The sequence below is a fragment of the Myxocyprinus asiaticus genome, chromosome 10, assembly GCF_019703515.2.
Source record: "Myxocyprinus asiaticus isolate MX2 ecotype Aquarium Trade chromosome 10, UBuf_Myxa_2, whole genome shotgun sequence".
Taxonomy (NCBI): domain Eukaryota; kingdom Metazoa; phylum Chordata; class Actinopteri; order Cypriniformes; family Catostomidae; genus Myxocyprinus; species Myxocyprinus asiaticus.
Window position 1 is genome coordinate 36,348,882 of NC_059353.1, and position 14,507 is coordinate 36,363,388.

Below are 14,507 nucleotides of genomic sequence, written 5' to 3' on the forward strand. Positions count from 1 at the left end.
TTTTTTTTTGTTTTTTTTTGGGGTGTAATTCAGTCAGCTGATTGTCTCATGATAAAATAATCCACTTTGGTTACTGTGGAAAGTCTTGGAGTTTTTACACTTGCATTGTGCGACACGGCCCCTCAAGCTGTCATAAACTCAGCTTGGTGTCTGTTCAGTGGAAAATGTAAGCTGTTTTCTTAAATGAGTCAGATGAATTCATTCCGTGTACAAACCCATTCTGATATCATAACCACAGTCAGGGGCTTAGAAAGAAAACACTTTGACTCATTTAGAAACTTTTTTAGAGCGCACTTCCTCAATTGGTGCTTCAGAACTTGAAGTTAAGTGTCCCACTTGCACTCAGTGGTCAAGTTGGTAATATTAGCCTAGGGTTGTATGACCAAAATCTTGTATCACAGTGAGCAATTTTATATCACCACAACAGTATCACAATATACAGTTATTTTTGCTGGAAATCAATCCAGATATGTTGTGGAGTACATAACCATGGAGCAGTGCCTATTTTTTATTGAATACTTTAGAAATGTAACGTACGTATCCTTTTTTTAAAAATTTCATATGGAACTTGATGGGTGCAAACCAAAAGTTTAGATTATTTATAACAAATAACTGCTTCACATTATGCAACACTTGAGTAAAAAAATTTAAGACTTTATAATAGTAATTAGGGGTTCAAGCCTGAAGGGCTAGAAACCCTATCATAGGTTTTTATTATTAGGGGTTCAAGCCCGAAGGGTCATGGTTATGAACATAATGAAATTTTTTCACTGTTTTTGGTGATATCTTACAACAAGCACATATGTAATTGAATTATTGATTAATTATTAAACTGCTTCAATGGCGTGAACCTTTGCCCGTTTTTTTGCCCTAAAAGTGTCTGGGCATATGAGACTGTAAGTCATGGAGACACTAAACTTCACATATCACAAATACCGCCCCCCCCCAACACACACACACACACACTTTTTCGAACCCCTCCTAGACAGTTAGTCCGATTGGCATGAAATTAGGTATTCATCATCTACAGACCCCTCTGACAAAATGTATCAAAAATAATTTTGATACGTCAAATCGTTCCGAAGATATTAACGATATAATTCCTTCGGTTTAACGTGATTTGAGTAATTGATCAATATCTACTCAATGCAAACTCCAAACGTAAACAAACTCGGTACACATAGTCAACAGGATGTTTAGAAGATGTCAGGAAATTTTCTTACAATTCTGCCCCTAGGGGGGCGCTGCAACTAAAAAACTGTGATAACTTTGCAGCTGTTTGAGCAACAAAGTTCAAATTAAATATGCATCTTCTTTGGTTCAAATGCTAACATATTCGTAAAAAATTTTTTCGAAAAATTAACAAAAATGGACGGCAATGGCCAATCAATTTTCAGCACCTTATAACTCATATTGGGAATGGCCGTGGGTTATGGAAATTACTATACACATGCAGGGTATCTACACGAAGCTGCATATCAAATTGTGACAATCAGCCACACGGTGGGGCTATAATTAGCTAATTTGTATTTTTGCTAATATATCCGGAACCGTATAGGCTACAATAAAGATTTGTAGATTCTCTGAATCCACCAGTGCCCCCAAAACATATGGTCACTTGCATTTTCATTTCCACAAGAAAAGTTTTCTCCAATTTCAATTTTTTGAAAAACCTACTTTTTCGAACTCGTTCTAAGCCATTTGCCCGATTTTCACAAAACGTAGTATATATCATTTACAGACCCTCCCGACAAAAATGTATCAAAATAATTTTGATACGTCATATCGTTCTGAAGATATAACCAAATATGTTTTGGGGCGTGGCCTATAATGACTAATTAACCTGTATCTTGTGAGCGCAATTTTCAAACTTAACAAAACTTTGTACACATAGACAAGATAATGGTAACACGCCGAGTTTCATTCATTTTTGATGCTAGGGGGTGCTATAACTTATGAAAATTCTAAATGTGCAACTGTGCTCAAAGCAGTTGAATTAACTCCAGAACTGTATAGGATAAAACATTTTTTATTTTATTTCTGTGAATCCATCAGTCACTCCAAATCATGTGGCCACATGAATTTCCATTTCCGCTATTTTTATTTTTTGAAAAACTTACTTTTTCAAACTCATCCTAGGCTGTTTGCCTGATTCACTCAAAACTTTGTATACATTATCTACAGACATTCCAGACAAAAAGTTATCAAAAGAATGTTGATATGGTAAATTGTACAGAAGATATTAGCCGATAGGTTTTTGGGGATGGCCTATTATGACTAATTGACCCATATCTTATAAGCACATTTTTTAAACTTACCAAAACTTAGTGTACATGCACAAAAGAACATTCTGAGGTAACATGCAAAATTTCATCAATTTGGCATGTCTGTAACATAAGAAATACCTCATTTCTCAACTGTATTTAAGGACTTCATAGGCATATAAGGCAGTACTGTTTGTCCAACAGAGGGAGCCACATAACTATAAATCATTCAAAGGGTCTTAAAAGAGTAATTAAAGGTAGACTAAGGTTGGGTTGCACCAACCAGGATTGATTTTATATTTAGATTCAATCAAGGTTTATCTGATAATTCTGTTGCACCAAACTTTATTTAAAAGAAAACTTTATTTAAAAAAAAAATCAGGGTTACATTTAAATCATCGTTTTAGATTTAGATTTAGATTTAGATTTCACAGTAAATCTGAATTGACTTTAATCCGGTTGCTCCATTACTTTAAACTCTGATTTAAATCTCAGTTATGGAGTAAACTTTCAGCTGAGGTGGTTTAGATATAAAATTTACCTACAATAAAACATGAATGAGTTTGTAAGAGAACAGTGAATATACCGTCAGCCCTCTGAAGGCAGTTAGGGTTTGAGTTAGGGTTTCCTGTCAAATCAGATTGTTTTTGTCATTTTTCCATATGTGCTTGGCCTGTGAGGACAGCCGCAAATCTTGAATCATCTTTTAGCAGCTACCTGATTGGAACCAAACCAGTGCAGAAAGATTCTCTGGAGTCCCATTATTAATAATTATCAAAAAAAGTTGTAACTTTCAATTCATCGTCGCAAAGCTACACCAAAACGTAAGCATAGGGTGTGGCCACTTTTACTTAAACTCTTGAATGGAATGAGATTTTTTCACAGAATTTGAGTCAATTATGTATGGGGTCATTCTGAGGACACATGAAAAAATTGCGTACCTATGCCTTTTGGTGGCACCATTACAGTCAGGAATGTAAAAAATACCATATCTGTGTGATATCTAATTAATACTTAATATCTGTTGCATGTGAATTTAAAGGACCTTAAAGGCTTGAACCTTGTTAATCACTGCTTGCAGCTATATTACGTTATAAATATGATTGTCTGAGCCACTTTTTGCTGTCATAAAATAGATAACATACACATTGTATATGCACACAGTGACCAAATATCATTTGATTTTTATTTCAATGCTTATATTTAATACTTAATATAAAAATTAACCATAAACAACCTACAGTCACTGTGTTTACTCTGAGTGGCCTGTTGTGATGTGTCAAAAAATAAAATGGATAAATTCATTTGTCGTTACTTTGATGGACATAAAATTCTGTGACCTATATTTCTGGATCCTCAGATAACTATTTAATGCAGCTGAACTCAACTGAACTGAATGTTTATGTTGTATGCTACTTAACTGAATTAAGTGTTTATGTTATATGCATAATAATACCTGTCAGACTCTTTCCACCCGTATTAAAAGTACCGCAACACAACATAACACTGCTCTGCTCACCATTTTCCACCCTGGATTCCTTCCATGTTTCTTGCTTTTCCATTCCCTCATGGTTCCACTGGAACAATGTACCCAGCTTATGGACTGAAACATTTGCACACATGAGTGACAGGTGCTTACGGCTAGAGTACACATCTCTGTGCTTATCTCAAACATGAAAACTTAAATTAGATAGAGAGGAGAAAAGTTTGAGTGAATGATATGGGAAGAATGACTAGCATGTATTTTCACTTCAATGTGTTATTGTAATTTGAAATTAATATAGTTTAAAGAAATTTGTGGAAGTGTATGTGTGTGGACTTGAGAATACCCAGAGTTAGTCAGTTATGTCCAGTTCTCTGTGTTAAAATCCATTTGAAGCTATGGCATAGCAGTTAGGACACTTGATCCAACACGTTGATCTGTGCTGCTTATTTAGGCAATGCAAGGTCGAATCTGCCTCAACTTGTTTTTTTCTCTTCTCCTCAATTCTCTCCATCTCCCCATTTCTGTTCTCTTTGCTCTCCACTAAAGTGGCAAGAGATCCCAGAGATTTTGAAATCATGTTTATCATAGATTTTAAATCACCTATTAAAGTTCAGATGCATGTTTGAGATGCACACTTTTTTCTTTTTATTTTCTTTTTTTCTTTTTTATAGCAGTGGCTCTGAACTAGTTTTGCTTTAGAAACCAGATTTTATACTAGACATCAAGTGGAGACCCAGCATAGCACCAAAATTTGTTATTGTACAAATATAAACAAAAATGTCCTTAAAATCAAACACATTTAAAGGTATTATTATTATAATGAATTACTTAGGCACAGCAATTTGCAAACATTCTAACCCAACTTGGTCTCATAGAATCACATTACTATATCTCCATTTTTGCTAAATGATATTTACGTAGCTCGTTTTAAGTATCGGGGCAATTTCCTGGTTAAATAAACACTAGAAATTAGGGATAGGCACATGTACTTGAGAAGTGATAGCAATGATTGATCGTGAAAACAATGATCGATCATGAAAATGTGTGACGTGACTTTTCACTCAATTTGAAATTCATTGACAACTATACACAAACGTGTCAAAAAGGGGCCTTATTTTTAATTTTGATATTGATTACTTTTTGATTTTCAGCAATACCTTGATTGTCAACAAAAGATGCCACATAGCAACCAAAATGATAAACAATGCTGCAATGCTAGCATTTGTTCTACAGGTTTACGAAAATCAAAAGAGAGTATTATTTATATGGATGTCCTGATACCATTTTTTGGAGAACGAGTACGACTACCGTTACTTTTTTTAGTACTCGCCAATACTGAGTCCGATACCTGTTTTTTTTTTTTTTTTTTTTTTTTAACTCAATATCAGCTGTTTATTTCAATTTTATCATCAAATAAATTAAAACTTTAATCAAATGAAAGTATAACAATTAATTTTCAACATGACATTGTATTATTTTTTTATCAAATGAAGTGATTTTATATAGAACCTCACAGCACAATCCTAAATACAACATTGGAGTTATTTTTGTCAAAAAAGTGCTGCATAACAGCACATCACAGATGTGAGCTATTGCTTAAATATAATACAGTTACTATTGATTTATTATTAGTAGTAGTAGTAGTAGTATAACTGTGAATATTACATAACTATACAGTAGTGATCTATTTCTGTAGTACTTTTTTATTTAAATTGAGCTTTCTTTTTGGCAGAACTTTTATTTTGAAATGTTTCTGTGTTATTAGACCAAGGAGCTCTGACATAATGATGGCAGATTCCCAATTCAGAAAAGCCAGTCACTACACATTCACAAGCACTCACATTTAAAATGCTGCACGTGCAAACTAACTATTTATCTCATTAAATCGCAGCTTTTGCTGTTAAATAATCTCACTAGGAATTGACCTGATATTAATCTGAGTTCTGAATGTTTACGTAATGACATTCGTTTGTCAGATGGTATCGGGTTATGGTATCGGAGCATTTTTACATGTACAAGTACCAGTCCATGAGCGCGGTATCGGACCCAATTCCAATACCAGTATCGGTATCTATGTATCCCTAATTATTTACAGTGTTTTGAACACCTACCTACCTCTGCAGACATTTGATAAACAAGATTTATCATCATGTAAAGTAGAAACTTTGAGTCATTGATGTATATTATTTTATAAGAGGGAATGTTTATCATTGACTCTGTAAATCTCCCAGGGTGCCGACATGTTTGCGTGACGTTAAAATTGGAGTTGTAGATTTCCGCACGAGTTTCCAAGCTGAGTGGTGTTCCATTGCACTTTTGGAAGTTCAAAATTCCGAGTTTAATGGAAAGAAGCATAAATCATCACAGCAACAAACTCCAACATAGTACTGCATGGCTTTCTGTCCAGTACAGAGACAGTGCTCAGCTCAACACTCTAGGGATGCACATACACACCAGGTGAGTTCTTCCTTTCAAACAGCTAGGTGTCTTCACATAATGACAAAATATGATGAATTATATTTTCAATATGCCATCTTATGTACTTATTGTAACAGATTACATTAAACCTACGTTAAATTTATGTATTTATTTTATTATTTGCATTTAGCATTGTTTTTTCCCTGCTGCCAACGACCCAATCAAAATAGACCTGGGACCCATTTTTGGGTCATGACCCAGCAGTCAAGAACCACTGTTTTGTTGTGTTATCAACTCTATACAATTTTGAAAGAACACAGAGCTGATATATTTATCTTGATAGAGGATTACAATGAATCTCTGTGCATCAGGTGTACAGCCATCAGCTTCTGTATCTGGTAGGCCTAATAATTGTGCGTGTGTCTGTGAATATGGATAGTGTTTGTAATACTTGCCAGCCCGGAGAGAATTATGTCATCCAGACTGGTGTAAAAATAAGCCTGAAATGTGATAACTGAATGCCATTTAAACAGATAGCAAAAGAAAAAACTGCTCTTTAATAATGAAGATACAAATCCACTGGACAGAGGGAATGAGGAAGAGATGACTGGAAATTAACACCCATGGAAAGTATGCTGCATGGAGCTCTTGATAACACAGCTGCCCTTCTGCCTAGCTCAGCTGATTTATATTTTCCATACAGATGGGAGGGGCAACATGAAAGATAACATACCATGAGATGAGTGATACATATCATTGTTTTACCACTGCACATGTCCTGAAATGGTGTCAGAATTGAGCAGAGAATGGCTGAACTAGATCTGAGCTCCATGGAAAAGCAGTGGTACATATTTTCCAGGCACTTGCACTCTCAGGGTGTGTGTGTATGCGTGTCAGTGTGTGATTAGTCAGCAGAGGCAGCCATTTCAGTCCAGAATGGGGAAAGTGGGTCGGCGTCTGCCTGCAGAGTCCCCCCTCCCCCAAAGTAGGTGGAGCCTACTGTTGAGAGAGGCTTTTATATAAAAAGGCTATGGGTGAATGAGCTGCAGACTTACGAAGCCTTTAAGACGTCTGATCAGTGTTGTAGTAGCGCAGTCTCTTCCAGAATATTCTCTCTCAACCAAACAGTGTTACATGACCACAATACAAGGACACTTTACCTTTATCAACAGTCGTTAGCATTGCTCAGTTCAGCTTTGACACATTTACTCTCTGAAAACATTCAAGGCTCTCTGCTGGCACAGTCTTGCATCAACTGCAGTCTTGGCCTCGACTGAGACTCTGAAAAGGACAGTCAGGAAGGGGAATTCATAGCATTTGTTTCCTGAAGCAGGCTTCATTCCTGTCCTCACGCTGGGGAAGGCAAAACGGACGCGTCTCAGTCCCTCCTGCCCTTTACATTCTCTAACCTCTCAAGTCCTGCGGAGGATCCGTCTACAGGCATCAATTATGCATCTGAAAACCATGAAGTGCAATCCTTTCTGCCTTATCGCTTCCTTAGAGGATCCAGATATGTTTAACAGTCCTGTGGAGAGGGTAAGGCTTCATGGATGTAGTACTCTGCTTCCAGTGTGTAAATCTACAATTTGGTGCTTTACAACCTCAAGTTAGATTTATCCTTTAATTAAATGTTACATGCTTGTTACAACTCCTAAAATGCACGTTATTTCAGTGATTGATCAAGCACAAAGGATGAACAGATGATAGAAAGATATTAGACAGCTAATGTAGACATGTGGCAAAGTGTTTGATAGTTTCATATGACCTCTGGTCTTTATTGGTGACTAATTTGATTTGTGCTTTCTGTCAGATTTGTCATTGAATAAATAACCTACTTATGTGTTTTTATTATGTATTTATATATTAATACTTTATATTACAATGTTCCTATAATTCCAGTAACAATAAGCATTTCCCACAAAATTAAAACAGCATGTACATGTAGTTCATTATTATTACTCAGTAAACAGTTATGTAGATACATATTAATGCTTAAAATACATTTTTTAAACTTATTTATCTAATGAACTAAATGTTTGGTTATAGTACAGGTTAGATCATGGAAGAGGAGGCTGTGGAAACAGTGAATGAGCTGTGGGGTGGGCTAAATAAGTTATGTGACTGGAAAATATGGGAAATTCAAAAATGACGTAAACTGTTATGCACAAATGCATATGCTCACATATACATACATATACACAACAGAAATAACTCCGTATTTGTGGTCCATAGTCTACTATACTAGTCTGTGTAGCTTCAAATGGTCCATTAGGACTATTTTTGTCATGTCCGTCTGTGCGTTCACAGCTTGCATTAAGTCTCTCTGTTACCTTGGAAACCAATATCTTCCCGGGCACTGACAGACGTGGTCATTTTAGGATGTGTATTAAATTAGCACTGTGTGCGTCAGTACGGTTTATTATAAAAACGTTTACTGAATATCAATCTGTCTGTATCCCGCAAAAAATTAATTCAGCATTATAATGCCTGATTGGTACAGTCGCAAAGCCAAATGTATTAAATTAAGATGCTTTTTTTCTCATCCGCAGACCAGTTTCGAGGAGCTGTTCCATGCATTTGACAGCAACATCACCTTCCAGTATTTTAAGAGTTTCCGTCGGGCAAGGATTAATTTTACCGATGCTATGGCAGCTACGGAGGCAAGAGCAAAACTGCACAAAAGTGACTTTAATGGCAGGGAGGTTCGACTCTATTTTGCCCAGGTATGTCACCTAATAAAAGAGTCTGTATGTGTGAGTGTGTGTGTGTGTATTCCTAGCTGAGCTAGTTGTATGTCTGGTTTCATTACACCCCATGGTCACTTCCTTAAAAAAATATCCTCAAATTAACATTTCTTGTCTGCTTTGTGTCCTGGTCCATATCATATTTTATTTTCCGATAATGACCTGCTGACTGTACATTATCTCTTACTTAGTCATCTGTAACACAACACCATGTCCTAACCAAATGTCAGGGTTTTTTCTGGGTCAAAAATGGTCTTTGGTGGTGACTGACATACACAGTCATCCACATGCTTGAAGTTGGTTTATTGCATAATTGCATTTAATTCATAGTTAATTACTTAATTGTGTTTCATGTTTATGTTCAATAATATTTATTTTTTTACCATCTAAATATATGGAACCTTTTGTGTTCAACACACAATTTTTTACTTTAAGATGCTATGTGAAATAAAATGAAACTTAATTTAACTAACACCTTATTTCTAGAATTTATTTTTTAGCTACATTAGCTACATTGACCTGACCACAGAAATGAGGGACCATCCATGGTCTTACCTATGCTTATGGCATTGTACTGTAAATATAAGGGCAAGTACAAGTTTAAAGTCTGGACCTCCAAGAATTATCGACAAATTATGGACAAAGTTTTCCTCCTGTCTAATATGTGTTCTGTTTAAATGATTTTTGATATTAGGAAACTGGCCTTGTTTGCCTTTTGATATTCCCAAAGTGTACTTTATTATGAATTGCTAAATTATTGAGAGCCTGATGAAAGAAAAACAATATTTGTAATGGAGTTGGAAACAAATATTTTCACTAGCACAGTCCCGTCTCAGTAAAGTGTTCTTTTCAAGGGACAGTAAAAATATTATAACTAGTCTTGCTGAATTTATGAAAAATATTTTTGAAAATATATATTTTGTTGAAAATTATTTATGAAAAACAGTAGCCTAAACACATTTAGAAACTTTAACTACAACTGCCACAGTTGAAATAAAAAAAGTCCAATATATTCCACCTAATAGATTAGCATATTTAATATGAAACAGCAAAATTTTTGTTAAAATACCACAGTTACTGTTACTTCTGTAAAGTTGTGATACATTTTAGAAAAGGGTGGTGATGTGTATTTGAAAAACTTTTATTTTGGCTCATGTCAAAATAATCCAGCGGAGTGTTTTGCCACAATGCAGAAAAAAACCCTGAATGTGACGCAACATATTTAATGCGTCACTTCCTCGCTGAAAGTGAATCGGAAGCCAATCAGAACAAAGTTGATGTTCAGTGTACAGCTGTGTGGAGCATGATTGAGGACCAATAAGATTTCTGTATGGGCAAGGATACCTATCCTGACAAAAATATTTTTATTTATTTATTTATATTTCAACTATTTATCATGTCACACCTGGTTAGCACAAGGAGTGAGGCATAACATTCCTAATATTATTTGTCAGCCTTTAAGTGCAATGATTATTCATATTAAGCTTCAGTAAATAAACGTATATTTCTTTGTCCAACTTGCCTTTTTTCTAGTCCGTGCACATTGGCAGTCCACGCCTTGAACCTCCTAAACCAGATAAGCAGTTCCTCCTCTCCCCTCCTCCATCACCTCCTGTAGGTTGGGAGCAGTCCAAGGACGCCACACCTGTACTTAACTATGACCTTCTGTGTGCCATCGCCAAACTTGGGCCAGGTACTGCACACGTAGCATCTCACATTCCCACTGACTGTTAATCCATTTTCTAGTCTGATTTAAGTAAGATCATTGAAAAACCGTGAAGCACACACAAGTAAAGCTGTCTTTTCCTTACATAATTTGTAGGCCAACCCGCGGGCTCGTTCCCTCTGAAATATCCAATGGGTTTTTAGAACAGTTTTTCAATTTATGAGTAAAATATTGTCTGTGGTAAACATTACTTGAAGAGACTTTCCTGCTTTGTTCTACAACAAATTACACCATTATAGCCTACCTCAAAGTGAATTTTGAAACCACTGCCTGCTGTAAAAATTTAGGGGCTGTTCATATAAAAAAAAAAAGAAAAAAGCTAGACACAGTGCAATGAATTAAACAAAATGCAAGTGTGTTTTAAAAAGTGCGAGTTCTTTTGAACTTCTGCACAAGATGTTGAAAAAACATCCATTGCGCAACGGTCAAAGGTGGCCGTCTAGCACGTTTGCATAGAAAAACAACAAATAATACAGCGTAAATGGACACAAAAACGAGTTCTGTGTGAACGGCCCCTTAAGTTGCTACATAAGGACTTCAAAGGTTGTCCTAATAATTACACGCCATTCCTCAAGCATGTAAACTCACATATTCTTACGCACTTAAACCCAGCAATGAGAACCTTCGTGAACAGCCTTGGCATCTGAATGGCACATACTTTTAAAACTAGTAAAATTATGATAATTTGTAACTGCACTGCTTCATTCTAAGATTTAATTATATCTGTACTGCCAGGTGAAAAGTATGAACTCCAACCAGGTACCCCCACCACTCCCAGTGTGGTGGTTCACGTTTGTGGGAGTGACCAAGACAGCTCAGGAAATGAGGAGGATATGGAGGGTGGCCAGCATCCCCGTCCGAAAATCATCCAGACCCGTCGACCAGAATACACTTCCTCAGTCATGCATTGAGCCTTTGGAACCACTCGTTGTGCCATAATCTTTAGTATCACAGGGCCCTATGGAGGATCTGCCATGGCATGCTGTTGGTCCTCCAAACCACTAGAGGATGCCTTAAGACAGAACCTAGCCCTGTGGAGAGAGACATAATGTCCACCACCCCACGGGGCAAAGGGTTTCATTGCATGTGTTCGCTGGTAGAGTGACTCATTTATCTGCAGTAAAATGTCTGAGGGTTTTCAAGAGTGCTTTCATTGGTAACTGTGGCCAAGGGGAACATGAGTCTCCTATTGTGTAGTTTTTTTGTATCTTGGGAAGCATGTTGTATCCCAGTCAGTGCGTGTGTTGTTAATAGGATTTTGTATTTCCTTTAGTTTTACTTGACACTTTCAGACTCTTAACTCTTAGTTTAATTAACCTTCTTATATACTCATGAGCACTCAAAATTATTGAACTGAGAAACTGAATGAGAGTAAATGTTGAGAGAAAATCTTTTTGTCATAAAATTGTGGGTTTTGTAATTTCCCCATTCATTCGACACTGTAAGGCTTGTTCCACCCTGTGCCTCAACATGTTCCAAAATTACAGATCATAATTAAGTGATACAGTATGACGTACTTTGATCTAGATATTTTATTTGTCCAATTATCTGTTTTCTTTGTTTTTCTGGGGGAAGCTGAGTTAGGGTAATGAGTGTTCAATGTTGCAATGAACTCTGTACCAGGAAAGCGGCAATTTATTTTGTAACATGGAGCTTAATAATGTATTTCTGATGTCTTTTACGGTTTATTATGTCTGTATATATGATATATATGCTGTTTTATATATATATATATATATATATATATATATATATATATATATATATATATATATATTTTTTTTTTTTTTTTTTTTTTTTAGCTGTTTTGAAAATGACTTTACTTGGTAATGGCTTGGGTGTTTACCCTGTTGTACATAAATCATAAACAGCCAAAACCTGACATTAAAAGTTTTTCCTCACCAAGTTGGACTGTGTCCTTTTCTGGCACCCTTTTCCCCATTGGAACAGCTGTATTTTAGTCTGTGACATTGTGAGTGTTCTGACTTTTGCCCACATGCCTCTTGATCTTTATGCATTTAGCCGTTTAAAAAAGATGACTCCATCTTCATTCTGCTTGCTGGTATTGCAATAATGACGCAAGTTAAGGATTTTTCAAGGTGATGTCTGTTTTTTTTTTTTTTTTTTTTTTTTTGCCTTGGAATAGAATCAATGAATCTCAAATGCCTGCCTCAATGAACACCATTGTTCCCTCATGAGAGTGGAGTTATTCACCATCAAGGTCATGTTCATAGTCGATAGAAATATCTACAGTTCGCTGATGCTCAGTGACTCATACTCCCCTCCACCAACATAACTTCTTTAAACTAGCTTATTAAAGTAAAAGAAACAATTGAAAACATTCTGTCCAACATGATTTGTTGTAAATAAAATATTAATGGAAACATTCTGTCCAATTCATGTATTTCAGTACCATAATGCAATGTTATATTTGGAAGGTCTTCTTGCTAATTATTTTGTGACGCAGGAACATTTTGGTACAGTATCTGATCAGTCATGTGGCTGCTAGGTTACTAGACATTTCACCTTGTAGAAGCTAATGACCTTGACTAGTTTAATATTCATTAAAGCTGTTGACATCTTGAGTGGGTGGGATCCATGTGGATAAGTGGTCATATGGCCATAATGGGGTGGAACTAAGATCTCAAAGACTGTCCAGTCCTCCTTAGTGTATTTTGTAGATGAGCTATAGCGGGACAAGCAGGAACAAAGTAGTTTCCATTACCACCAAAGACTTTGAGGTATGTCCATTAAATTCTCTCTCTCTCTCTCACTCTCTCACTTGCTCTTAAATATATTAATTTGTACAGCAGCTGGACTTAAAGTTATCTGGATACAGTGATTTCGACTGTGCCAATTCTTTATTATTACCATTTTACACATTTTAAAATAAAAGTCATAACAACTACAAAATAACTCAAGTTCACACTTGTTGACTGCTTTTCCTTTACGATATTGTCATAACTTTTTTTTTTTTTTTTTTTTTTTTTGCACTTGATACATATTGTTTCAAAACCATTTTACAAAGAAAATTAGTTCATACAAGAGCACAATTTGCCAACAAAATAATTTCAAGCTGATTGTAAGCATAATAAGCCTTCTGATCAAAATGTTTTTAAGATCAAGAGAAACTAAATTTAGTGTCCAGACTTTTGACTGGTATTGTGGATTTGGCTGTACATATGAAGTACTCTTCGTAAAGGCTAAACAAGTCATGTAAAATACAATGGATCACATATCTGTATTGATATACTGAGCTCAATTTCTTTATCAACAGTGGGAAGAATGCTTGAACAGAACTACACAGATGTGCATGCACTGTTGGTGTCCTGGCTGCAGCACTACTTTAACGAGACAATGGCATTTGGATCAGCACCGTATACACCACCACACCAGCTACCTGTGCATCTGAGTGGAGCTCCAGTCCAAGATAAAGGTTACGGCATGATCTACATCTGTCTGATGGTGGGACTCTTTAGTTTCTTCACCTTTGGCATTATGTTCAGCTACATTCGCTCAAAGAAGGTGGAGAACTCACAGGATCCATATCATCAGTATATAGCTAAAGACTGGGCCAGTGTAGCATATCCTGTAGTCATCAGTAACCCATCTGCTCTTGGACACCTTCCAGGGTACAGTGGAAAAGACCAGGAGTGGGCCTAAATTATCCTGTCAGTGACTTCTGCATAGTGCATTGATTTCCATACAAATTATGTAAAGTTTTTAAATGATTCTGTTACATTACATCATTAAATTAGTATTACAATGTCACTATCATTCATATAATGCAATAATCCTTTCTTGTTTAAAATAAATGAGAAACTATACAGTCTGCTTTGTTTTGTAACTGCTGCAAGTTCATCTCAACT

General features: G+C 35.9%; 2 protein-coding genes across 4 annotated transcripts in view; both read left to right on the forward strand.

Annotated features, from left to right (window-relative positions):
- The window catches only part of LOC127446901 (calcipressin-1-like), a 31,043-nt gene extending 18,266 nt beyond the window's left edge, over positions 1-12,777 (forward strand). For 2 of the 3 annotated variants that reach the window (XM_051708219.1, XM_051708217.1), the window contains 3 exons: positions 8,718-8,891; positions 10,446-10,605; positions 11,374-12,777. In XM_051708219.1, the coding sequence (XP_051564179.1) occupies positions 8,718-8,891; positions 10,446-10,605; positions 11,374-11,549 (510 nt within the window). In that variant the 3' untranslated portion in view covers positions 11,550-12,777. Of the gene's footprint in view, positions 1-7,192; positions 7,705-8,717; positions 8,892-10,445; positions 10,606-11,373 lie in introns of those variants that run through there. The other variant, XM_051708218.1, reaches the window with a different exon arrangement.
- An 839-nt stretch (positions 12,778-13,616) lies between these two features.
- LOC127446902 (uncharacterized) lies at positions 13,617-14,474 on the forward strand. Its single transcript, XM_051708220.1, has one exon. The coding sequence runs from the start codon at positions 13,924-13,926 to the stop codon at positions 14,299-14,301; it is 378 nt and encodes a 125-aa protein (XP_051564180.1). The 5' UTR covers positions 13,617-13,923; the 3' UTR covers positions 14,302-14,474.
- Positions 14,475-14,507: the final 33 nt, after the last annotated feature.

Bases quoted from the DNA above. Each gene is read 5' to 3' on its own strand.
- LOC127446902 (XM_051708220.1), top strand. From the start codon at position 13,924: ATGCTTGAACAGAACTACACAGATGTGCATGCACTGTTGGTGTCCTGG.